This window comes from Ahaetulla prasina, chromosome 13 (assembly GCF_028640845.1).
Source record: "Ahaetulla prasina isolate Xishuangbanna chromosome 13, ASM2864084v1, whole genome shotgun sequence".
Lineage (NCBI taxonomy): Eukaryota > Metazoa > Chordata > Lepidosauria > Squamata > Colubridae > Ahaetulla > Ahaetulla prasina.
This window is the reverse complement of record NC_080551.1, coordinates 22,660,134-22,685,000: the sequence shown is the minus strand read 5'-3', so window position 1 is coordinate 22,685,000 and position 24,867 is coordinate 22,660,134. Positions and strand designations below refer to the sequence as shown.

Here is a 24,867-nt window from a genome sequence, read left to right as displayed (position 1 = left end):
TCTTGTTCTGCCCTCAGGTGCTTTGGAGAACAGCCCGACTCCCTCTTCTTTGTGACAATCCCTGAGATATTGGAACACTGCTATCATGTCTCCCCTAGTCCTTCTTTTTATTAAATTAGACATACCCAGTTCCTGCAACTGTTCTTCATATGTTTTAGTCTCCAGTCCCCTAATCATCTTTATTGCTCTTCTCTGCACTATTTCTAGAGTCTCCACATCTTTTTTGCCTAAATGTAGAACCTTACTTGTCCATTCCCTCCCCAATCCAGGGGAAGGATATTCTAAAATCTCCATTCCCACCCCAATCCAGGGGAAGGATACTGCAAAATCCCCATTTCCTCCCGATCAACTGGGACTTGGGAGGCAGAGAATAGATGGGGGTGGGGCTAGTCAGAATTTTTACTACCAGTTCTCCGAACTACTCAAAATTTCTGCTACTGGTTCTCCAGAACTGGTCAGAACCTGCTGAAACCCACCTCTGCTATGGAATATATAAATAGCCAGCCTAGATGTGAAATCCCATTTCAAAAATTGGAGGCTTAACATCATCAGTGACAGAAGACTTTGTTTATTTATTCATTTTGTCACAACAGTATATATAAGCATAAGCATGAAAATAACTATATAACATATAAGCATATATATAGGCATAAGTATGCAATAACTATATTAATTGGATATAATGAAAGGAAACAATAGGACAGGAACGGTAGGCACGTTTGTGCTCTTATGCACGCCCCTTACAGACCTCTTAGGAGTGGGGTGAGGTCGATAGTAGACAGTTTTTGGTTGAAGCTTTGGAGATTCTGAGAAGAGACCACAGAGTCAGGTAGTGTGTTCCAAGCATTTGATGGAGTCGAACAACTATTTAGTTAGAGTAAATGTATTCTACAGTCCTCCTTACGATCACAATTGAATGGTCACTAACTGAACTGTTGTTATTTTTTTATTTATTTATTTACATTTATATCCCGCCCTTCTCCGAAGACTCAGGGCGGCTTACAGTGTATAAGGCAATAGTCTCATTCTATTTGTATATTTACAAAGTCAATTTATTGCCCCCCCCCAACAATCTGGGTCCTCATTTTACCTACCTTATAAAGGATGGAAGGCTGAGTCAACCTTGGGCCGGGCTTGAACCTGCAGTAATTGCAGGCTGCTGTGTTCTAATAACAGGCTTCTTACCAGCCTGAGCTACCACGTCCCCTTGTTAAGTTGAGGATTACCGGTATGTCCAAACAGATCCCAAGAGAAATTGAAATAGGCGTTCAACCCATAATCAATTTCTTTGTATAGGACAGGGGTCGGCAACCTTAAACCTTTTGCAAGCTCTTTATTCTATAACTCTATGGTTCTCCTAGAAGATTCAGCAATGGAGCTATTTCCATTAAGGTCAGGAGGATGCTAGAGAAGACTAGACTGAGTCATCGGCCGTATTTGTTGTTGATGCTTTTATTTTTAGTTCTTTCTTTTCTTTCTTCTTTTTTTTTTGGAGAAACTGAAAAATGGAAGCCTTATAAAAGGCGCTGAAACCATCAGTATAATAGAGCTGTGTGTGTGTGTTATATTAAGAGCGGAACCAAGACACAAAAAAGGAGGAAGTAGGATTTAAAAACAAGGCAGATTTGGAGTTCTCTATATAGAGCTGGTCTGGTCTCCCAAATAGTATCACAATAGAACAGGAAAGGGAGAAGGAACTGTTCTATAGAGGTTTTTCCCTAAAGGGCCTGTGGGCAGACTTCTAAAGAAACATGAACAAGGCTGCAACCAAAAATAACTTACAATTTGGGTACCAGCCTAGGCCCGGGGCAAACTTCTGTAAGACTTCGGGCTAAGCTCTCTGTCTCATTGGCAAATTCCTTTTACAAGGAATTTGTAAGATACAGGAGAAAAAGTGGCTTAGCTAAAGATGCAGAGGAAAAGAAAAAAGAAGTTGTTTTTGGTTTAAGCGAATTGCATTGCTTAGGGACGTGGTGGCTCAGTGGCTAAGATAGAATTTTATTTTTATTGGCCAAGTGTGATTGGACACACAAGGAATTTGTCTTGGTGCATATGCTCTCAGTGTACATAAAAGAAAAGATACATTCATCAAGGTACAACATTTACAACACAATTGATGGTCAATATATCAATATAAATCATAAGGATTGCCAGCAACAAGTTATAGTCATACAGTCATAAGTGGAAAGAGATTGGTGATGGGAACTATGAAACGATTAATAGTAGTGCAGATTCAGTAAATAGTCTGACAGTGTTGAGGGAATTATTTGTTTAGCAGAGTGATGGCCTTCGGGAAAAAACTGTTCTTGTGTCTAGTTGTTCTGGTGTGCAGTGCTCTATAGCGTCGTTTTGAGGGTAGGAATTGAAACAGTTTATGTCCAGGATGCGAGGGGTCTGCAAATATTTTCACGGCCCTCTTCTTGATTCATGCAGGTCCTCAATGGAAGGCAGGTTGGTAGCAATTATTAAGATGCCGAGCTTTTCGATCGAAAGGTCAGCAGTTCAGCGGTTCGAATCCCTAGTGCTGCCGTGTAATGGGGTGAGCTCCCGTTACTTGTCCCAGCTTCTGCCAACCTAGCAGTTCGAAAGCAGGTAAAAAATGCAAGTAGACAAATAGGGACCACCTTTGGTGGGAAGGTAACAGCGTTCCGTGCGCCTTTGGCGTTGAGTCATGCCGGCCACATGACCACGGAGACATCTTCGGACAGCGCTGGCTCTTCGGCTTTGAAACGGAGATGAGCACCGCCCCCTAGAGTCGGGAACGACAAGCACATACACTAGCACAAAGGGGAACCTTTATCTTTATCTAAAGTCAGTTGGGTGATGGGTGATAGTAGACGTTTGTTGAAGTAGTCCTGGATTATGACCATATAACTGAGCCTAGAATTAGGACATAAATCGCAGCAGTGCTTAAGCAGCTCACTGCATCTGATTGAACAACCTTTGTTTGTGGCAGTTGTGAACGAACACCGCAGTTTTTAAACAAACACTATGCTCATTAAATGAACCCATTTTAGCCAATGGCTGTGTCAACCCTGAAGCTGACCTGAACAAGGCCATTTTGAGGCTTCGGTGTTGTCACACAGGAGCTGAGGGATAGGGAGGGGGGAATAGAGATAGTTGGGGTTTTCTAGCCAAAACAAAATAGTTTCCCCTGAGAACCAAGGACATTCCCATAGGTAGTTGGAGAGAGGAGGAGTGAAGTTACCAGGCAACCAGATGACACCTCGATTGGACCATGTGACTGATTGTTTGAGGAAAGGAGAAAACTTTTACTTTTAATTAGGTGAAAACCATGGGAACATTCAGGGTCGGTTTTCACCAGCCTATGCCAATATGATATATCCAAATAAACCTTTTCTTTGAGGAATCTACCTGCCTCAGAGTTATGTCTGATATGGGTGTATTACTTGAAACCCTGACAAGCTCTTTGTTGTCAGAAATTGGAAGCAAAAACTGGTTTGGACCCAAAAAAAAACTATGCCAAATCACAGTTATACTGTATGACTACAGGATGTGGCCATGAATGTGGATCGCTTGCCAATTGCCCCAAAAAGTGATCACATGATCCAGAGAGGTGTGGCGAACAGTTGTCAGAACTTCAAATCCAAGTCACAAATAACGCTGAGGAGATCTGTCGTAACCTTGAATGGTCATTAAATGACCCGTCATAAGTCAAGAGCTACCTGTATATTTTTTTAAAACATCCGTCTTACCCAAATAAAAGAGCATGTAAACATTTGAGGCGTCTATATGCAGCTACGATTTGGATGGATTGAAGGATCCATCGTGGGAAGTGACCGATCGATAAAGCGCTAAGAAACGTAGACTTTACTCCAGTGGATTCGGACCACATTTATTTATTTATTTTCATTTTCAAGCACTCTAGTTAAAAAATAACATGGTACAAAATACAGGTACAAAGAAACTGGAAGCAAAAATATAAAAAAAGGAATGAGCTTTTGGTTTAGAGGTATCTACGAGAAATGTGCGTCAACCCCCATTCAAAATGGTGGCCGTAGCCATGTGATTACACCTCCGCCCCTCCAACCGTACAGCCGCCATCTTGACTTTTTTGACAGCCCTTCCCCATAAAACGCCCCTGTTTTGGGTCCCTTCTCTTCATAATCTACTGCTACAGCATTCAAAGTGCATCGAAGGATCATAAAATAACAATATCAACGACAAAGAAATGTACAAAAGTGAAATGAGGAATGGCTCTTTTTTAAAAAACAACAACAACAATGTAGTGTAGCATAGAATTGCCTTTGGGGATTGAAAGACTAAGAGGGAACAAGGACAAGTCCATTTCACAGTTGATTCTCCAAACGATGGCCCCATAACAAAGATTGGATGACAAGTGAACCTTGGGAAGTGGCTGAAGGATCAATCTTAGTCCGCCATAAGGTGAGCAATTCTGCACCACATCGGAGGACTTTGTTGCAAAGATTTACACAGAAAAATAAAAATAAGCCTCCTCTTTAAGATCTGTTCTCCAGGAACAAGAGCTCCCAAACTTCAGATGTTCAACCATTGTTTCTTTTCTGCCCACCATCCCATCCTGAAATGGGGCATTTGCAGCCAGTTCTCCTAATCCATCTGTAGAACCTTCACAGTGGTGGGTTTCAATTTTTTTTTTACTACCAGTTCTGTGGGTATGGCTTGGTGGCCATGGCATAGGAAGGATACTATAAAATATCCATTCCCACCTCACTCCAGGGGAAGGATACTGTAAAATCCCCATTTCTTCCCGATCAGCTGGGACTCGGGAGGCAGAGAATAGATGTGGGCAGGGCCAGTCAGAATTTTTACTACCGGTTCTCCGAACTACTCAAAATTTCCACTACCGGTTCTCCAGAACTGGTCAGAACCTGCTGCAACCCACCTCTGAACCTTCATCGACCAAGGAACATTAAACCACGTCTTCCAAAGAAAAGAATTGGGTGGGGTTTTGTTTTTTCTTAAAACCAACAAACAGACCATAATTATTTAAAGAAACAGGATGCAACTGAATAGGTAATGGTGGAGGGAAACAAACAATGTAGGTCAGGGACAAATATTTACAGAAAAAAGAGAAAATATAATAAATAAATATTCTGCAACTATTCTGAAATATAATAAGGGTTGGGTTGTTGTTTTTCTTCAAATGTTTATGACCTATATAGACCTGGACAGCTTTAACTGGCACTCTTCTTCAATAAGCAGCAGTAACACCAATGGAAGTGGTGGAGAATTGAAAATGCTATTTGCTCAATGGACTCCTGGAGAAATATGGGACCAAGCCCGTTCGACAAATGGACAGACGGGAAGGAGTTAACTTGTCGAAAAGCCACTGGGCCAATTCTTCTGGCAAGAGATCTTATAAAAACAGACCTTGTAGATGCTTATCTGCTTCTAGGCAAAACCCATCTTTCTTTTTTTCTGAGGTTAGATTAGTCAGGTCTCAAGGCTGCCTGCCACAAGGTTTTCCCATGAAGATGATTCCATGAAATATTTACTTATGGTGTTATTTGTCCAATTTGGAGAACCACCCATCTCAAGAAGGAAAACTGAGGGTATCCTCAGTCATTTTTCCTTCTCCAGAGTCTCTTTCTTTCTTTCTTTCTTTCTTTCTTTCTTTCTTTCTTTCTTTCTTTCTTTCTTTCTTTCCCTCCAACCAGATGTCAAGAAGCTCAAGGAGAGGTTGCTTTGAAAGACCGTCTGCATTGACCTTTGAGCCTCAGGAAGGTTCAGCTCCACAACCATCCGAAGGGTGAGAGTTCTTCAGCAGAGATGTTCCTGAATATCCGGCTAAGTAGAGGCATGTTGTGAAAGTCTTTATTGGATGATGAAGACCACGGCTATCATATGCAGTAACCCCAGCCAGAACGATAAAGATGGCATGGAGGCCATCCCTATTGATCTTGCCTGCTTGGACTCACTGTCCTGAGATGGGTTCTTCAGGCATTTAGTTGTGACTGTCTGATGGAACCAATCTTCTTTAGACACACAGGAATACTTGCCATAGAGCTCCTGGGTCATCTGGTCAATGAAATGAAGGCAGTGACGGTGCCCAGAGTTGCAATGGGCAACTGGCCGGTCATTGTGAAGCCAGGTGTAATTGGCGTAATGAGATTCTTGAGAGCAATTCAGGAAATAGCTGGCGTTTAAGGTCACGGTTAAGTCTTCCTTTGAGCACAGACTGCTGCTGTCTCCTGAGGAGAAGGAAGGAAAGAAGGAAGGAAAGGGTCAATGGTGGGACAGATTAAGCCTCTCTGTCTCCTTTTGTGAATATTTCTCATCTCCTTTTAAATAACAGAATAACTAAGTTGGAAGGGACAGACATGCAGGGACATGCAGTTTTTCCCCCGAAGGCCATCACTCTGCTAAACAAATAATTCCATCAACAGTCAAACTATTTACTGAATCTGCACTACTATTAATCTTCTCATAGTTCCCATCACCAATCTCTTTCCATTTATGACTGTATGACTATAACTTGTTGCTGGCAATCCTTATGATTTATATTGATATATTGACCATCAATTGTGTTGTAAATGTTGTACCTTGATGAACGTATCTTTTTTTTTTATGTACACTGAGAACTTATGCACCAAGACAAATTCCTTGTGTGTCCAATCACACTTGGCCAATAAAAATTCTATTCTATTCTATTCTATTCTAGATAAATTCTCAAAGGGGTTCTTCTGGACCATCAGAATGAGTCCATCAGCCTATTTGGAAACAAACCATTTCCTAGTTCAATACAACTGTTCCAACTGCAGTTGTATCTTGGTTATACACACATACACACACACACACACACACACACAAACAGGCTACAGATTTGAAAAATAGAGGAAGAAGGCTTCCAAGCACATGGCTAATTTAAAAAAAAAAACTAATTTTGAATGTTGATGCTGAAATTAAACTAAAGTTTCATCCAGGATATCTGGAAGGGACCTTGGAGGTCTTTCAATTCAATTCCTTACTCAAGCAGGAGACCCTAGATTATTTCAGACAAGCAGCTGTTCGGCCTCTTCTTTAAAATCTCCACTAATGGAGTACCCACAACTTCTGGAGGCAAGCTGTTCCCCTAGTTAATTGTCCTCATGGTCAGGAGATTTCTCCTTAGTTCTAGGTTGCTTCTCTCCTTGATTAGTTTCCATCTATTCCTTCTTCTCCTGGCTTCAAGTGATTTGGAGAATAGATTGATTTCCACCCTCCTTCTTTGTGGCAGCCCCTCAAATATTGGAAGTCTGCTATCATCTTTGTTGCTCTTCACTGCACTCTTTCTAGAGTCTCCACATCTTTTGAAGCGCTGAAGCTAGAAGTCTTGTGGAAGTTCTCCTGAAGTATTTTGTTTTCAGGTTGTGGAGAGATTATCTGCTCCACATCTACTGCCAAGCCAGTGTCATTAGATGACCTCTTTTCATATTTGTGGCCAAACTCAACAAATTTATTGGTCTGGTCTCGTCTTCTTGGGAAAACTGGCTAAGAATCCCTTCCCTGTCCAAGGTTCATGGCAGGCCTTTTCTGTGGTTTCCTCCATATCAGGGGTCTCCAACCTTGGCAACTTTAAGACTTGTGGACTTCAACTCCCAGAGTTCCTCAGCCAGCTTTGCTGGCTGAGGGACTCTGGGAGTTGAAGTCCACAAGTCTTAAAGGGACCAAGGTTGGAGACCCCTGCTTTAACATTTTGTCTGGTGGCCATTCTTTCTAACAAAACCTCATTCTCCCCACCCCCCATTATCTTCTTCCTTCTCCTAATTCCTTATGGGCTTTTAAAAACATCTTTTCACAGATTTTGCAGAAAAACATCTCCTGCTTTCTTAAGTGTACTTCTTAAGCACGCTCAAATTTGTTTGTGACTATTACCTCGAGAGTTGTTTGAAGTAGGACAAATGTTTTCTGGGACATGTCTTAGAGACTGCAATAAGGTTCTAAAAAAAATGAAAAATCAAGTTAAATATCAAATTCCTTCTTAAATTAGGCCGTCACAGGATCAGCCTTCTGCAACTCCATAGAAGATATACACTAGACCAGGGGTCTGCAAACTTGGCTCTTTTAAGACTTGTGGACTTCAACTCCCAGAATTTGCTTTGCTGGCTGAGGAATTCTGGGAGTAAAATCCACAAGTCTTAAAAGAGCCAAGTTTGCAGACCTCTGCACTAGACACATAATTATTTATATTTGCTTAGCTGGTCAAAAAAATAGCTGAAGATTCACAATCATAATGTTTCATTTTCTTATTAGAACAGGGGTCTCCAAACCTGGCAATTTTAAGACTTGTGGACTTCAGCTCCCAGGGTTCCTCAGCCAGCTTTGCTGGCTGAGGGACTCTGGGAGTTGAAGTCCACAAGTCTTAAAGGGACCAAGGTTGGAGACCCCTGCTTTAACATTTTGTCTGGTGGCCATTCTTTCTAACAAAACCTCATTCTCCCCACCCCCAATTATCTTCTTCCTTCTCCTAATTCCTTATGGGCTTTTAAAAACATCTTTTCACAGATTTTGCAGAAAAACATCTCTTGCTTTCTTAAGTGTACTTCTTAAGCATGCTCAAATTTGTTTGTGACTATTACCTCGAGAGTTGTTTGAAGTAGGACAAATGTTTTCTGGGACATGTCTTAGAGACTGCAATAAGGTTCTAAAAAAAAATGAAAAATCAAGTTAAACATCAAATTCCTTCTTAAATTAGGCCGTCACAGGATCAGCCTGCTGCAACTCCATAGAAGATATACACTAGACCAGGGGTCTGCAAACTTGGCTCTTTTAAGACTTGTGGACTTCAACTCCCAGAATTTGCTTTGCTGGCTGAGGAACTCTGGGAGTAAAGTCCACAAGTCTTAAAAACCAAGTTCTGAACCTCTACTAGACACATAATTATTTATATTTGCTTAGCTGGTCAAAAAAATAGCTGAAGATTCACAATCATAATGTTTCATTTTCTTATTAGAACAGGGCTCTCCAAACCTGGCAATTTTAAGACAAAGCAAAACAGGGCTCTCCAAACCTGGCAATTTTAAGCAAAGCAAAGCTGGCTGAGGAACTCTGGGAGTTGAAGTCCACAAGTCTTAAAGTTGCCAAGTTTGAATACCCCTGTATTAGAAGGCCATGTTCTCATACATTTTTACCCGGTTGCCAGATTAACTACTTTTCTTGCTTTGTATAATTATACTAGCTCAGCGGTAATCTATTTGGTTGGGTTCATGCAAGAGATAAGCCAAAACATTAGCCAAGGTCAATGCTAATCAAGTTTAGCATGTGGGAATATAACCCAGGAGATCTTTAACTGACCTGGTGGACCAGAGTGGCATGGATTGAGAAAGTGGCATCACCTTTATGTTTTAGAAATGCTTGTCTGGATTAAAAAGCTCCGGTGATCTCAGCCATCCCATCTTGCCATCCCACCAATTATATAAATTGTGTAACCTACCTATTTTTGTGCTCATTGATAGAAGTACATGTCTCATTGATCCATCCGCAGTAGGGGTCTCTGGACAGCACACAACTCCCACAGTCGTTCTTATATGCCCCACAAGAGGCCATGGGGACCTGCACCACCTCGTTGGCTGAAGCCACAATTAATTCATTCTGCAAAATAAAACAAAGGAGCCATCGAAATGAGCTTTCTTGACCATCCAATGATGGTCAACCGGATGTGGGAAACGGGCAGCCACCCCAAGGTCATGAAACTCAGTCTTGACATCCTGACCAGAAGGATCAATGACAAGGGAAGCTGGAAACCAGGATCCAACAACAGGTGGACACTCACATGTGGACCAAGGACAAAATGCTTCCGGTTCAGATGAACAGGTAGCGGCTGCGGTAGGTGGTTCGGAGAACCAGTAGGGGCGGCAGACCTGCCCACCCACCCGGATGTCCTGGTTTTAATTAGGAAGTAACCTGTTTTTTATCCTCTGCACATGGGCCGTGGTACCAGGGGCCGTGGTAGCTCAGGCTGGTAAGAAGCCTGTTATTAGAACACAGCAGCCTGCAATTACTGCAGGTTCAAGCCCGGCCCAAGGTTGACTCAGCCTTCCATCCTTTATAAGGTAGGTAAAATGAGGACCCAGATTGTTGGGGGGGCAATAAGTTGACTTTGTAAAAAGATATACAAATAGAATGAGACTATTGCCTTATACACTGTAAGCCGCCCTGAGTCTTCGGAAAAGGGCGGGATATAAATGTAAATAAAATTTTAAAAAATTTTTAAAAAATGTGCAGAAGGCTTTCTGCGTGCACACTTTTTAACCAGTAGGAAAGGGAAGTAGATTTCACCCCTGATGTGGACCATTCTCAGATTAATTTAAGGAATGTCCTCACTGCATGATCAAAAAAGTGAAGATGGCTACTACAATTAAAGCTGGCTGAGGAACTCTGGGAATTGAAGTCCACAAGCCTTAAAGTTGCCAAGGTTGGAGACCCCTGATATAAACCATTTCTTAGTTCAATATAGAATAGAATAGAATAGAATAGAATTTTTTATTGGCCAAGTGTGATTGGACACACAAGGAATTTCAACGTCCTAGCGCCTGAGCCACCGCGTCCCCTGTAAAAAAACACATTACCTCCTGGTTAAAACCAGGAAGTAATGACACCCGGGCGGGTGGGCGGAACTTTGCTCCACCATCGCTACTGGATCGCCGAACTACCAGCCACGATCGCTACCGAATTGTCTGATTCGGTCCGATCCGGGAGCATTTCACCCCTAGTTTGCTGAACAAGCCATGCTGGCTATCTTTACCAAAAAAAAAAAATGCTTTAAGCCTTATATGCCAGTTTACAAAGAAAACCTAGCTGGGTTCAACACACACTAAGTCAGAACTCAACAGGTTCTACACTAAGATCATGCATGACATGAGCCCCATCATGACAAAGTTATGGAGTCTTTCTTACTTTTGACTTGTCTAAAATCATGGCGAGGATGTCCGCCTGGGACTGGAAAGGATGGATTTCCAGGATATTCATGGGTCCACTTGGTAAGATGACCACTTTATGGATGCTTCCTTTGTCTGTGTGCGAGATGAGGAGAAAGAAGAATTAGTGAGATGAAGGAAGGTTGAACATGGATGGAGAGAACTGCCACTGGTGGAACAGGTGATAGGATTCAAGTGGGCCAGAGAAGCAAGGTGACTTTTTCCACTTTGATGGATTTGAATACATTTGATCATAAACCCCCCTTTTCTCCCTGCTCTTCCATCTTTGACTAATGCCCACGTTATGGTCTTATCCTAGCAGAACTGCAGAAAAAATAATGGCTACCAACCTGCCTTCCATGGAGGACCTGTATACTGCACAAGTCATAAAGGGGACTGTGAAAATATTTACAGATCCCTCACATCCTGGACATAAACTGTTTCAACTCCTACCCTCAAAACGACGCTACAGAGCACTGCACACCAGAATAACTAGACACAAGTTTTTTCCTGAACGCCATCACTCTGCTAAACAAATAATTCCCTCAACACTGTCAAACTATGTACTAAGTCTACACTACTATTAATCTTCTCATTGTTCCCATCACCCATCTCCTTCCACATATGACTGTATGACTGTAACCTTGTTGCTGGTATCCTTATGGTTTATATTGATATTGATTGTTTCCTGATTGCTTATTTGTACCCTATGACTATCATTAAGTGTTGTACCTTATGACTCTTGACGAATGTATCTCTTCTTTTATGTACACTGAGACCATATGCACCAAGACAAATTTGTTGTGTGTCCAATCACACTTTGATAAAAAAAAAATCTATTCTATTCTATTCTATTCTATTGATTTGAGAAAATCTCTCCCATAGCCACAGGGGCTTTCAACCAAAACTTTCACACACTACTTCTAAAACTAGCCAAGGGTGTTACCAATTGCTTTAGTGGTTACCTGTGGCTAAGTACAGAACATCGTAGTGCTTATATTTCACCCGAATCTGGTGGACTCCAAGTTGCTGGTAGCGATGTTTGCTGTAGAAGATGATTTTCCCATTCATTTGGGCAGCCACCTCTGGATAGCTGTCGATCACTTTGAAAGTCTCGGGTGGAGTCTTCTCAGTTCCTTGTAGACACTGTCAAGAAAGGGACAGTGGTGATAATCAGGAGATGGATGGAGAAGAACTTTTTTTTTTAATTTGCATTTATATCCCGCCCTTCTCTGAAGGCTCAAGGCGGCTTACACTATGTCAAGCAATAGTCTCATCCATTTGTATATTATATACAAAGTCAACTTAATTACCCCCAACAATCTGGGTCCTCATTTTACCTACCTTATAAAGGATGGAAAGCTGAGTCAACCTTGGGCCTGGTGGGACTAGAACCTGCAGTAACTGCAAGCAGCTGCTGTTAATAACAGACTGTCTTACCACTCTGAGCCACAGAGACCCAACTTCCATAGAGACTTCCATAGAGACCCAACTTCCATAGAGACCCAACATTACATGTTCTTTGCGCTTTGGATTTACTAAATGCTGAATAGGTTTTGAAGCCATGAGGACTGGAGTCCTGTTTTCAGAAAGACCAAAGCAGTGAGGATACTCAACAGCTAATACTGCACGTGCCCATCCTTTTCACAAACCTGACATGGATAAGGAGGATGGGAGTACAGTCAAATAGGTCAGAAAAGGTACCAAGCAGTGGTGGGTTTCAAATTTTTTTACTACTGGTTCTGTGGGTGTGGCTTGGTGGGCGTGGCTTGGTGGGTGTGGCAGGGGAAGGATATTGCAAAATTCTCATTTCCTCCTGATCAGATGGGACTTGAGAGGCAGAGAATAGATGGGACCAGTCAGAATTTTTACTACCCGTTCTCCGAACTACTCAAAATTTCCGCTACCGGTTCTCCAGAACTGGTCAGAACCTGCTGAAACCCACCTCTGGCATGGAGGGTTGGATCAGTAGGTAGATGGTATAGATAGGAAGGTAGAACAAGAGACAGGGCAGGAAGAGGAATGGGTGATTGGATGGATTGATGATGGAAGGAAGGAAGGAAGGAAGTGGATGGATGCCTAGAGAGAGAAAAAGATGGGATGGAGGGATGGGTGGAGAGATGGTTGAATGATGAGGGGATTGGGGAAAATGCGACGAGGGTGTGTAGATGGATGGACGGATAGAAAAAGGGAGAGAGAGAACTGAAGACACATCTTTTTATGAAACAGAAAAGTGAGATGGATGGATGGATGGATGAATAGTTGAGGGTTCGGATAAAGAAAGAGATGGATGGATGGATAGATGGATGGATGGATAGAGCTCCAATTTGTTCCAGTATAACATGGAGGGAGGTGTGCTTTAAACTGGAGTAGAGAACTTCTCATATATGTTCCATGGATACGCTCCCATAGAGAGGGACTTCTCAGGGTGCCGTCCGCCAAACAATGCCGGCTGGCGGCCCCCAGGGGAAGGGCCTTCTCTGTGGGGCTCCCACTCTGGAGCTTCCCCGGTTTACGCCAAATACCTGACCTTGGACATTCCAACTGAAGACACATCTTTTTATCTGGCTGGCTTAAATTGGAATCTTAATGTTAAATTTATTAATTTTAAGCAGGGGTTTTAGTATGGCAAATTTTAATCTCCAGGCTAATTTAAATAAGTTTTTTAAATTGTATTTTAACCTGTATATTGTATTGCTGGTTTTATCTTGCCTGTACACCGCCCTGAGTCCTTCGGGAGAAGGACGGTATAAAAATCAAATAAATAATAAATAATAATAATAATAATAATGGGTGACTACTGGGAAAGAAAAAACAAAAAGGAAAACTTGTACTACATTCATTTTCTGAAGCTAAAATTCCCCGGGTAATTTGGACTTGATAAACAGAGCATGGCGTGCAATGCAGTTTTAAACAAATGCTTTGTGGAATTCTGGCAAATTACATACACATGTAAACGACTAAGAACAAATGAAATTAAATACGGAGACACTGAAGCCACAACATCAACCCAACCCAAGGAAATCCATTAGTGAGTTTATATTTCTGGCACGCACTTCTACATCTGCAATAAAAATAAGTGGGAAAAGACAGGATGGAAAACATTGTCCTCTACTTTTAGGCATTATTATTTAGTCACTAAGAGCCGTGGTGGCGCAGTGGTTAGAGTGCAGTATTGCAGGCGAATTCAGCCGACTGCCAGCAGTTCAATTCTCACCGGCTCAAAGTTGACACAGCCTTCCATCCTTCGGAGGTCAGTAAAAGGAAGACCCAGACTGCTGGGGGCAAGAGGCTGACTGTGTAAACCGCTTAGAGAGGACTGTGTAAATACTGTGAAGCTGTAGATAAGTCTAAGTGCTATTGCTTCCTTCCTTCCTTCCTTTCCAGTGTTTAGAATGCAGTATTGCAAGCTGACTCTGCACCACTGTCAGCAGTTCGATCAAGGTTGACTCATCCTTCCCTCTTTCCAAGGTTGGTAAAATGAGGACACAGAGTGCTGGGGGCAAGAGGCTGACTCTGTAAATCACTTAGGGCTATGAAGCACTGTAAAGCGATATATCAGTCTACGTGCGATTGCTACTATATCTCATAGTCTCCAAATCTACTACACGTTGGAAGGGTCAATTTTCCAGCCAACATTCACCACTGCTTTTTACCTGTCCTGGCTTCACAGCAGGGGGTTTCCCACTGTAGTTTTTCAGGGGAGACGTTCTGAAGCGTTGGCTGATGTCACTAACAGAGTAGACACAGACTGCCGAGTAATCCCTGTGGAAATGAGACACAACAAGGAATCAGCCTTCCATCAACGACAACTCTTATTTGTATGGCTTCATATTAGATTATAGGGATGTGGTGGTGCAGTGGCTAAGACGCTGAGCTTGTCGATCAGAAAGGTCGGCAGTTCAGCGGTTCGAATCCCTAGTGCTGCCATGTAACGGGGTGAGCTCCCGTGACTTGTCCCAGTGTCTCCCAACCTAGCAGTTCGAAAGCACATAAAAATGCAAGTAAAAAAAATAGGGACCACCTTTGGTGGGAAGGGAACAGCGTTCCGTGCGCCTTTGGCGTTGAATCATGCCGGCCACATGACCACAGAGACGTCTTTGGACAGCGCTGGCTCTTCGGCTTTGAAACACAGATGAGTACCGCCCCCTAGAGTCAGGAACAACTAGCACATATGTTCGAGGGGGACCTTTTCCTTTCCCTTATATTAGATTATGGCGAATATTAGATTATGGCCAGTGGTGAAATCCAAATATTTTTACTACTGGTTCTGTGGGCATGGCTTGGTAGGTGTGGCAGGGGAAGGGTATTGCAAAATCTCCATTCCCACCCCACTCCGGCCTAAAATTTTATTGGGTTAAAATTTTATTGGGTTATTTATATTTTAATATTTTAATTTGTTTTAAATCTGGCCACTTTATAATATGTTTGTTTTAATTTCTTTTAATGTTGATATTGTGACTTTTTACTTGGCTGTACACCGCCCTGAGTCCTTCGGGAGAAGGGCGGTATAAAAATTGAATAAAATAAATAAAATAAATAAATAAATAAACTCTGGGGCCAGCCAGAGGTGGCATTTGCCGATTCTCCGAACAACTCAAAATTTCCGCTACCAGTTCTCCAGAACCTGTCAGAACATGCTGGGTTTCACCCCCTGATTATGGACCAATAAAAGTGAGGCCCTTGCCATAATCTAATTCCATGCCGCATGGATAAGATAGGGAAGAAGGAAGGAAAGGTCCTGCAAGGCGAGAAGGTTCTCCAAAGCCAACCACAAGTCCTCTTGGTGGCGATGTATGGTCAAAGAGCAGAAGACTCACCACTCATTTAGGAAAAGCCCGTAGATCTTTGTCTGAAACCACTGTTCCGACTCAACAATAAAGACATCTTGAAGCCAGTCAAAGTTTCGGTTAGTGGCCGAGTCCACGCAGACCAACGTGGACTTCAGCAGAGTCGTCCACTTGGCTGCTGAAAAGGAGCCATTGCCCCCTTTGTCGCCCTGCAGAGAGAAGGGGGGAAAAAGGGCGTTACTAGGAGACATGGTAACAAGGTCAGCCAATGAACAGGGTTTAGTAACAAGGTCAGCCAATGGGAGCTTTAACAGTTTGGAGCCTGGGCGTGGCTTCGTCCTGTAGCGCTGAGTCTGTGCTAAAAACCGAAACTAGTCGCGCTCTCTGAACTAAAACGGAAAACTGTTCTCTCCTCTGCTTTTGGTATTGCATATTTACTTATTAACTTAGAGAAGTTAATGGATCCTGCTGAATCAGTTACCTGTGTGGGCCTTCCAGATTTGACTTCTGCAACAAACTCCGACAAAGCCATTTATGGTTCAAGGTCAGAAACTAACCAGAGATGGTTTGGACGGACGGCATCTCATTTCACCATCTCTATTCCTTTTGCACAAAGCTACAGTTCAGACATAAAATCTTCCAGGAGGGGGAGAAGACCCGAACTGGGATCATGCATTCTGCTAAGGAATCATTTGTAGGAGAAGAGCAGGCAAAGCTAGGGGGGAGGAGTTAAATGTGTCATCAGCTTAGGGTGGTTGCGTTCCCTTAAGCGCTCCAAGTCCAGTCCTTCCTGAATTCTATTGACCCTCGGCTGGTGCCAATTTAGGGTTGGACTTTAGCTGACCAGATCCTTGTGTACAACCATGAATAAATCTTTTAGGTTGCCACCTGCTCCTGATTCTTTGCTCCTGACATCATTGGTTGAAGAAGCCGCCATGACTTGAATTTAGCTGTGGCTCTAAGCCAGGGATCAGCAACCTGTGGCTCTGGAGCCGCATGTGGCTCTTTGATCCCTCTGCTGTGGCTCCCTGTCACTCAAAGTATGCGTCACAACTGCCAATGTCCGACACCCATCAACGCACAATTTATTAAGCTTTTCAACCCCCCAATCATGGATAAATCCAAGAAAAGAGAAGTTTCAGAAGAAAACAGAATCTTTAATTCAACTATATATGCTAGTTTTGTGGCCGCTCAGGAAATAGTCAGGCAGTGGAAGAGTTTTGTGGCTCCCGGTGTTTTCTTTTCTGTGGGAAACGGGTCCAAATGGCTCTCTGAGTTTTTAAGGTTGCTAACTCCTGCTCTAAGCCATCAACTTCACCCGGTTGCTGCATAGCAAGCCACCAGGAGGTCACAATGGCCGGTTGCAATACCATTATTGCACCACTGGTATACCATTGAATGACTTCCACTTATTGTGGTGTCTGTTGCGAGTAGAGGAACCACAATTGTTTGCATCACAATGTGCCTGTTGTCGTTCACGCAGGATTGTTGAAGGTCCTGAGGGCTTGGTTCCCACCAAAGTTAAGCTACCACCATCGCTTAAAAGTCTTTTCGAAACCCATTCTTCACCTTGCACACTTGAGCCACCCTGGAGATCTTCCTTGGAGCCAAAGGATTATATGGCCAGTCAGGGTTGTCCTCTCGGAAGAAGAAGTAGATCTTGTTGTTGTAGGCCTCTTCTTGTCGGATTGGCGCAATCTTCACAAACTCTGGATCTGGCAGGAGGGAAAAGGTGGAGCCGGTGAGATTAGAAAGAAAGCAGTGAGGCTGGGCAGATCCTTCAGGTCAGAAACTACACAAAACACCCACGCCTGGTTTCTGCCAACCCTTTTAATGCTCATGCAATATGTTTAACCAAATCAAGGGGAAAAACCATTTAGGTGCATTAATTTCACACAGCAAGCTAGGTTAGGGGTAACCTTGGTAAAGCTTTGGGGCTCACCAAGTTGTGCAAACACAGAATTACGGATTACCGTTATTTTTCGGACTATAAGGCGCACCTTAGTTTTTGGGAGGAAAATAAGAAAAAAAGCTGATTGGCGAGTGGATCGGCCTCTCGGAATACCCCCAGTCAGCTGTTCCCAGAGGTGAATTTTAGCAACAGGTTCCTTGGTTGTGAGCTCTGTGCCTTGCTTTATTTTTTCTGCCTCTGAAACTTCTGAAACTCTGTTTCAGAAAAAACTTCTTTTTCTGCCTCTGAAAGCCTCCAAAACAACTTCAGAAGAAAAGCTTCTGTAGCTCTGTTTGGGTTTGTTTTCCTGAAGCTCTGTTTGGGGACTTCTTTTCTGAAGCTTCTTTTCTGATGCTTTTTTTAGCCTCTGAAACCTCCGTTTGAGAAGCTGGGCGGGGCTGCATTCGTGGTATAAGACGCACCCAGATTTTCACCCTCTTGTTTGGGGGGAAAAAGTGCATCTTATACTCCGAAAAATACGGTAAGTTGATCTCAAGATCCAACCTTACCAAGACATCAAACAAGGTAGGATTGCCCTTCCTGCTGAGCCCTCCCTGAATCTCCTTATTACCTAAGATCCACCCATCCTTGAAGGTTTACGCAGGAGATAAGTGTCTTTCCACCTCCAGAGACAAGTTAACACTTCTGAAATATGTGGTCTTCTCTGAGCCTGACTACCCCTCCCTTCTGTGCATGGAAGGTGCCCTTTGGGTTCTGTTGCAGCAAGGCTTAAAGGCCAAGTTTGTAAATAGAGGAACACCAACTCCCTGCAGGGGACGGAAGCCCAGTCAGTCACTTTTGTTCTGTATGGAAAGGCCCCCGAGTTGAGAACGGAAAAGTCCTCCAGAGGGACCTAAGGAAGGAACCTTGAATCATCTGCGGCTCCTCATCAGGGGTTTCTAACCTTGGAGAACTCATCCTCCATGACGTTCATTACACAGGAGATACCTGGATGGCTCTTTCTTGTTTCCATTGAACTCCTCTGGGCAAGAGTTGTGTTTGTTTTGAGTTTTCCTTCATAACCCCAATGCTCATCTTCTACTTGGGGTGGGTGGGGGCAGGGGCTGGAGAACCCAGCCTTGCGAACAGTGAAATCCATTTCCCATAGGGAGGAGAAGATCCCTTTGAGATTGGAGGCCTCCTTGGCAAGACCACTCTCTGATGAGTTATGGTCGCAGCAACATTGATCTCTGCATCGGTTCTGGAGAGCTGGGAACCACTATTTTAAGAAGGGCCCACCATGCGCCTGTTATGCTACTGATGGAGCTGTCAAAGGGATTGTAAAAAATGCTTTTAAAAGTCTCTGACGATCAGGCAACTCAGCTGGGATCTTCAGAGCCTTTTAAAAGATTTTTTTCACAACCTCTTCGGTCGAAGAGGTTGTAGAAAAATGCTTTTAAAAGTCTCTGACGATCCCAGTTGAGCCACGCGATCATCAGAGGCTTATTTTTTAACTTTTAAAAGCATTTTTTCAGCCAAAGAAATGAGGGGGCATGGGGGGGGCGCATGGATATTTGCTACCGATTCTCTGAACCACCCGCCGCCATCACTACCGGATTGGGCGATCCGGTCCGAACCAGGAGCATTTCACCCCTGATTGCAAGGGTGAGAAAGCACAACACCATCGCCCAATTGTCTCTTCCAGAACCTCAGCACTTACTCTTCATAACCGTGTCACTGGTGTAAAGTTCTGCAGCCCCTCGGACCCTCCGAAAACGAGGGATCCGTCCATTGTATTGGTATTTGCGGATCGTCGAATAGATGTCATTGCCTAGAAGACAAGAAGGAAGAGGATGAGGAAAAACCCGAACCGGAAACTTCTCCTCTTGGCCAACCAATTCCAAAAAAAGTTCTCACAAAGAAGATCTGTCATTTCCCCCTGGGGATTCCATCAACGAGGGATTGTGCAATGAGAAATATCGACAACCAGTCTTTGAAACAGAAGGAAGGACATACCCTTCAAGAGGGAACTTGGCTTCCAGAAGTAAGAAGGGGAATATAAAAGACATCATCTTATTTGTGCATTCAAATACTGACAAAAATTGAAAGGGGATTCCAAAGTCAACCCAAGATCTTTTATAACATCATGGAGAAGGTAAAGCTAACTCTAGCTTTATAGCCCCCACGAGAATGTGAGTTTGGGTGGCTTCAGGACAAATGATCTGGAGCAGGGGTCTCCAGCCTTGGCAACTTGAACCCTGGGGGACTTCAACTTCCAGAATTCTGGGAGTTGAAGTCTGCCAGGCTTCAAGTTGCCAAAGTTGGAGACCCTTGATCTGGAGAAGTTCCCTGGTGGGTTCACAACTATGAGCTCTGGTTTCATTAGACTTACCATCAATGAGGACAAGGGAATTTTTATCAAGGCCAAAAGGGGCTAAGCTCTGAGCACCGATGCCTGGCTCTATCTGCCCATCGACCTGCAGAGGACAGGAAAACAAGACCAAAGATGAGATCCCCAAGTCTCCCTCTACCAACTTTCCCAAAGGTCACACAAAAGGGAAGAAAACGCAACCATGGGCCATACCCAGTTCCAGCAAGTTGGCTTGCAGGCGTTGGTGCCACAAATGAGCACTTTGCCCTGGTACTTCCCAATAAACGTGAGATAATTGACAGGTTCTTCCTGGAAAAAGAAATGAGGACAAGATGAAGGGGAGGGAAAGGGAGGAGGGAGGAGAAAGAAGGAGAGGAGGAGGAGGGGAGGGGAGGGAAGGGAAGGAAAGGAGAGAGGGAGGGAGGGAAGGAGGGAGGGAGGGAGGAAAACAGGCAGGGTGGGAGACAGTGACAGGAAGGGAGAGCAGGAGGAAGGAAGGAAAGATGGAAGGATGGGAAGGAGGGAAGGAGGAAGGGAGACAGGGTGACAGGGAAGGAAAGAGGAGGAAGGAAGGAAGGAAGGAAGGAAGGAAGGAAGGAAGGAAGGAAGGAAGGAAGGAAGGAAGGAAGGAAGGAAGGAAGGAAGGACTGAACTATTAATCCAAACTTACGGAATTTTCACACATGGAGCTGGATACATCAAAACGCTTCTGTACAAAAAGAGAAACGGGAAAGAAATATTTACATGCCTGTTTTCTAAAATCTCACACCATCTGCTACAGGACCTGGCGGTGTTTTGCCACCTACTGTACATGAACCTGCCAACACAAAAGGGAAGGAATAGCAGCCCTTCCAGTGTTGGTTGTGTAGACTCATTCCAGACCACAGAAGAGGGGGACGGTTCCTATCTCGCAACCAAGCGGCGACTCAAGGAAGGAAGCCAAAGCTTCATTCCAAACCATCTACTGATGAGTTACTCATCCAAGCAAGCTCCAACAGATAAACAGGTGGAGGCAACCCTTGGTATCAAGCATGTCCAGTGGCCTAGAGGTAGGAAAGGAATTCGAAGAAGGAGACCTCTTCTAAAGGACAACTCGTCGGCTGGCTGAAGAGGGAGTCAACCTGTTTTCCAAAGCACCAGAGAAGGCAAGACAAGAAGCAATGGATGGAAACTCATCAAGGAGAGAAGCAACCTGGAATTAAGAAGAAACTTCCTGACAGTGAAGACAATCAATCAGAGGAATGACTTGCCTCCAGAGGTTGTGGGTGCTCCATCACTGGAGGCTTTTAAGAAGAGACTGGACAGCCACTTGTCTGGTCTCCTGCTTGAGCAGAGGGTTGGACTAGGACAGGGGTCTCCAACCTTGGCAACTTTAAGCCTGGCGGACTTCAACTCCCAGAATTCTGGGAGTTGAAGTCCTCCAGGCTTAAAGTTGCCAAGGTTGGAGACCCCTGGACAAGAAGACCTCCAAGGTCCCTTCCAGTTGTGTCCTTCTGCACTTGTTCTGGCTAGCAGGGCTACAGAAGGGACGCACTCCATTCTGCAACAGCTTTCCGCAGATACTAAAACTTTCCACCCTGGTTGTAAACATAACAACCCCTCTCCTGTCGCAGCAGCTGGGCAATTAGTTACCAACGCGTTGCCTGTTTCTAAACCCATCCCAGGGGAAGAAATGATTCAGAGGTGGGGGAGGGGAAGGAAGTCACTCGTCAAGGGATAAGAAGCGTTTTTTCAGACTCAGTCAGGCACCTCATGAAAAGGCTGGATCCAAGAACTCGTCAACTCTAAAATTAAAACTCAGAAAAATCTAAAGATCTAAGTGCCAGAGCCCACTTTAACAACAAGGCATTAAGAGTGGTTAACCTAATCTTGCATAGCTTCTTCTCTGGGAATATTGAACTGCTAACTAGAGCATACAAAACCTTTGCTAGACCAGTTCTCGAATACAGCCCATCTGTCTGGAACCCGCACTGCATATCGGACATTAACACAATCAAACGAGTCCAGAGATACTTCACAAGAAGAGTCCTCCGCTCCTCTGCTTGGAACAAAATACCTTATGCCACCAGGCTTCAAATTTTGGGCTCGGAGAATTTAGAGCTACATTGCCTTCGGTCTGACCTAAGCGTAGTACACAAAATTGTCTGCTATAACATCTTACCTGTCAATGACTACTTCAGCTTCAACCGCTAAATAATACACCAGCACACAATAGATACACACTCAAGGTAAACTGCTCCAAACTCGATTGCAGAAAATACGACTTCAGCAACAGAGTGGTCAATGCCTGGAACGCACTACCTGACTCCGTGGTTTCTTCCCCAACCCCCCAAAGTTTAAGCTTAAACTGTCCACTGTTGACCCTCACCCCATTCCTAAGAGGTCTGTAAGGGGCGTGCATAAGTGCACCAGCGTGCCTATTGTCCCTCTCCTACTGTTGCCATTTATTTGTACCTATTATCTTGTATATGTTTCACAAATAGAATTAAATAAAATAATAAAATAAAACAAAACAAAGTGAAATGAAATGAAATGAAATGAAATGGCTGTGGATGCCGGCATCCCGGTACAGTCAGCTGAGTCCTCGGCTGACTGTTGGGGGTGAGTCATTGGCCCCGATGGAGAGGGTGCGCAACTTGGGCGTCCTCCTGGATGAATGGCTGTCTTTTGAAGACCATTTGACGGCCGTCTTCAGGAGAGCTTTTTACCAGGTTCGCCTGGTGCGCCAGTTGCGCCCCTTTCTAGACCGGGATGCCCTATGCACGGTCACTCACGCCCTCGTGACGTCTCGCCTGGATTACTGCAATGCTCTCTACATGGGGCTCCCCTTGAAGGGCATCCGGAGGCTGCAGTTAGTTTAGAATGCAGCTGCGCGGGTTATAGAGGGAGCCCCTCGTGGCTCCCGTATGACACCAATCCTGCGCAGACTGCACTGGCTACCTGTGGCCTTCTGGGTGCGCTTCAAGGTTTTGGTAACCACCTTCAAAGCGCTCCATGGCATAGGGCCAGGTTACCTACGGGACCGCCTGCTGCGACCAAATACCTCTCACCGACCCGTGCGCTCTCACAGAGAGGGACTCCTCAGGGTGCCGTCAGCTAGGCAGTGCCGTCTGGCGACGCCCAGGGGAAGGGCCTTCTCTGTGGGGGCTCCCACCCTCTGGAACGAACTCCCCCCAGGACTCCGTCAACTTCCGGACCTCCGAACCTTCCGTCGCGAGCTCAAGACACATTTATTCATCTGTGCAGGACTGGCCTAGATTTTAAGTTTATAGGGGTTTTAAATTGGTTTTAATATTTATATCTATATTTTAAAATTTGGCATTAGAATAAGTTTTTTAATGGTTATTTTAATGTGTATATGAATGTTTTATTTGCCTGTGAACCGCCCTGAGTCCTTCGGGAGATAGGGCGGTATTCAAATATGAATAATAAATAAAATAAAATAAAATAAAATAAAATAAAATAAAATAAAATAAAATAAAATAAAATAAAATAAAATAAATAAAATAAAATAAAATAATAAAATAAAATAAACAAACTAACTCTAACATTAAAACTTGGAAGATCAGCATCCCTTTCCCAGTCTCCTCACCATGTGGCTGGTGGAGTCGCTGAAATTGTAAAAGTAAAGTTTGTTTTCTGCTCCGACGAACACGGAAGAAGAGTTCTCTTCATAGTAGACAGCGATGTGTCTCTCCGTGGCATTAAACTGGAACTTTTTCCACCCTACAAAAGACAAGGGGGGGGGAGGGGAAAAAAAACTCAGGACTGAACCCAGATGAAGGAAAGCACAGGGAGTCCTCATGTTACGGTATTTATGACGCTCAGTGAAGCCTTTGTTAAGTGAGTTTTGCCCCGTTTTGCCACTCTTCTTGGCACAGTTGTTAAGGGAATCGCCGCATTGCTTAAGTTAGTAACACGGCTGTTAAGTGAATCTGGCTTGTCCCCGCTGACTTTGCAGGTCAGAAGGTCGCAAAAGGGGGACAGGGACTCTCCAACCGTCATAAATACGAGTCAGCTGACAAGCGACTGAATTTTAATCGCGTGACCATGAGAAAGAATCCTAAGGTACACCACTTAATGATAGTCATCGGGAAACAGACAATATAAATCGTAAGGATACAAGCAACAAGGTTACAGTCATGAAGTCATAAGTGGGAGGAGATGGGTGATGGGAAGGATGAGAAGATTAATAGTAGTGCAAACTTAGTAAATAGTTTGACAGTGTTGAGGGAATTAGTTGTTTAGCAGAGTGATGATGGCGTTCGGGGAAAAAACTCTTCTTGTGTCTAGTTGTTCCGGTGTGCAGTCGTAAGTGTGCAGAATGGTCATAAGTCTGTTTTTTCAGTGCCGTTGTAACTTTGAGTGGTCACTAAATGAATTGTTGTAAGTCGAGGACTTTCTTTGTGGAAGCACCTCATTTGTAGAAGCACTGTATAAATTCGTAATAATAAACAAATGCTGGCAGATTGTGGAGTGAGCATATTTTCCGCCCCTTCCCCTTTCTAGTTTTCCATTTTGATGGGTTTGGTTTCACAGACCTGCTTCTATATTTAAACATCCTGGTTCTGGATATTTATTTGTTCTTATTGGATTTTGACCCCATTTTTATCACTTTATAAGCAAGTCAAAGCGGCAAACGTACCGAATGCTTCTCCCTCCTCCTCCTCCTATTTTCTCCACAACAACCCTCTGAGGGGGGTTCAGCTGAGAGAGAGAGGGATTGGGCCAAAGTCACCCAGTCAGCTTTTATGCCTAAGGCAGAACTAGAACTCACAGTCTTTTGGTGGTTGACCTAAAGTCACCCAACTGGTTTACATTCCGAAGGTGGAACTAGAATTCACCATCTCCTGGTAATTGGCCTAAAGTCACCCAGTTAGCTTTCATGCCTAAGGCAGGATTAGAAGTCATCAGCTC

The 24,867-nt window shown here is 43.8% G+C and overlaps 2 protein-coding genes across 2 annotated transcripts in view; one reads left to right on the top strand and one right to left on the bottom strand.

Annotated features, from left to right (window-relative positions):
• The window catches only part of LOC131184502 (immunoglobulin superfamily containing leucine-rich repeat protein-like), a 195,095-nt gene extending 195,059 nt beyond the window's left edge, over window positions 1-36 (top strand). Inside the window, exon 3 of the mRNA XM_058155856.1 lies at window positions 18-36. The gene's annotated coding sequence lies outside the window, so the exon portion shown is untranslated. The remainder of the gene's footprint in view (window positions 1-17) is intronic.
• A 3,804-nt stretch (window positions 37-3,840) lies between these two features.
• The window catches only part of SEMA7A (semaphorin 7A (John Milton Hagen blood group)), a 45,117-nt gene continuing 24,090 nt past the window's right edge, over window positions 3,841-24,867 (bottom strand). The window contains exons 2-14 of the mRNA XM_058155851.1: window positions 23,543-23,676; window positions 20,621-20,659; window positions 20,164-20,259; window positions 19,972-20,056; window positions 19,300-19,410; window positions 17,258-17,403; window positions 15,719-15,897; window positions 14,555-14,663; window positions 11,864-12,044; window positions 10,879-10,994; window positions 9,416-9,573; window positions 8,562-8,626; window positions 3,841-6,194 (exon numbers count right to left, since the gene is read on the bottom strand). Of these exons, the coding sequence (XP_058011834.1) occupies window positions 5,818-6,194; window positions 8,562-8,626; window positions 9,416-9,573; window positions 10,879-10,994; window positions 11,864-12,044; window positions 14,555-14,663; window positions 15,719-15,897; window positions 17,258-17,403; window positions 19,300-19,410; window positions 19,972-20,056; window positions 20,164-20,259; window positions 20,621-20,659; window positions 23,543-23,676 (1,796 nt within the window). The 3' untranslated portion in view covers window positions 3,841-5,817. The remainder of the gene's footprint in view (window positions 6,195-8,561; window positions 8,627-9,415; window positions 9,574-10,878; window positions 10,995-11,863; window positions 12,045-14,554; window positions 14,664-15,718; window positions 15,898-17,257; window positions 17,404-19,299; window positions 19,411-19,971; window positions 20,057-20,163; window positions 20,260-20,620; window positions 20,660-23,542; window positions 23,677-24,867) is intronic.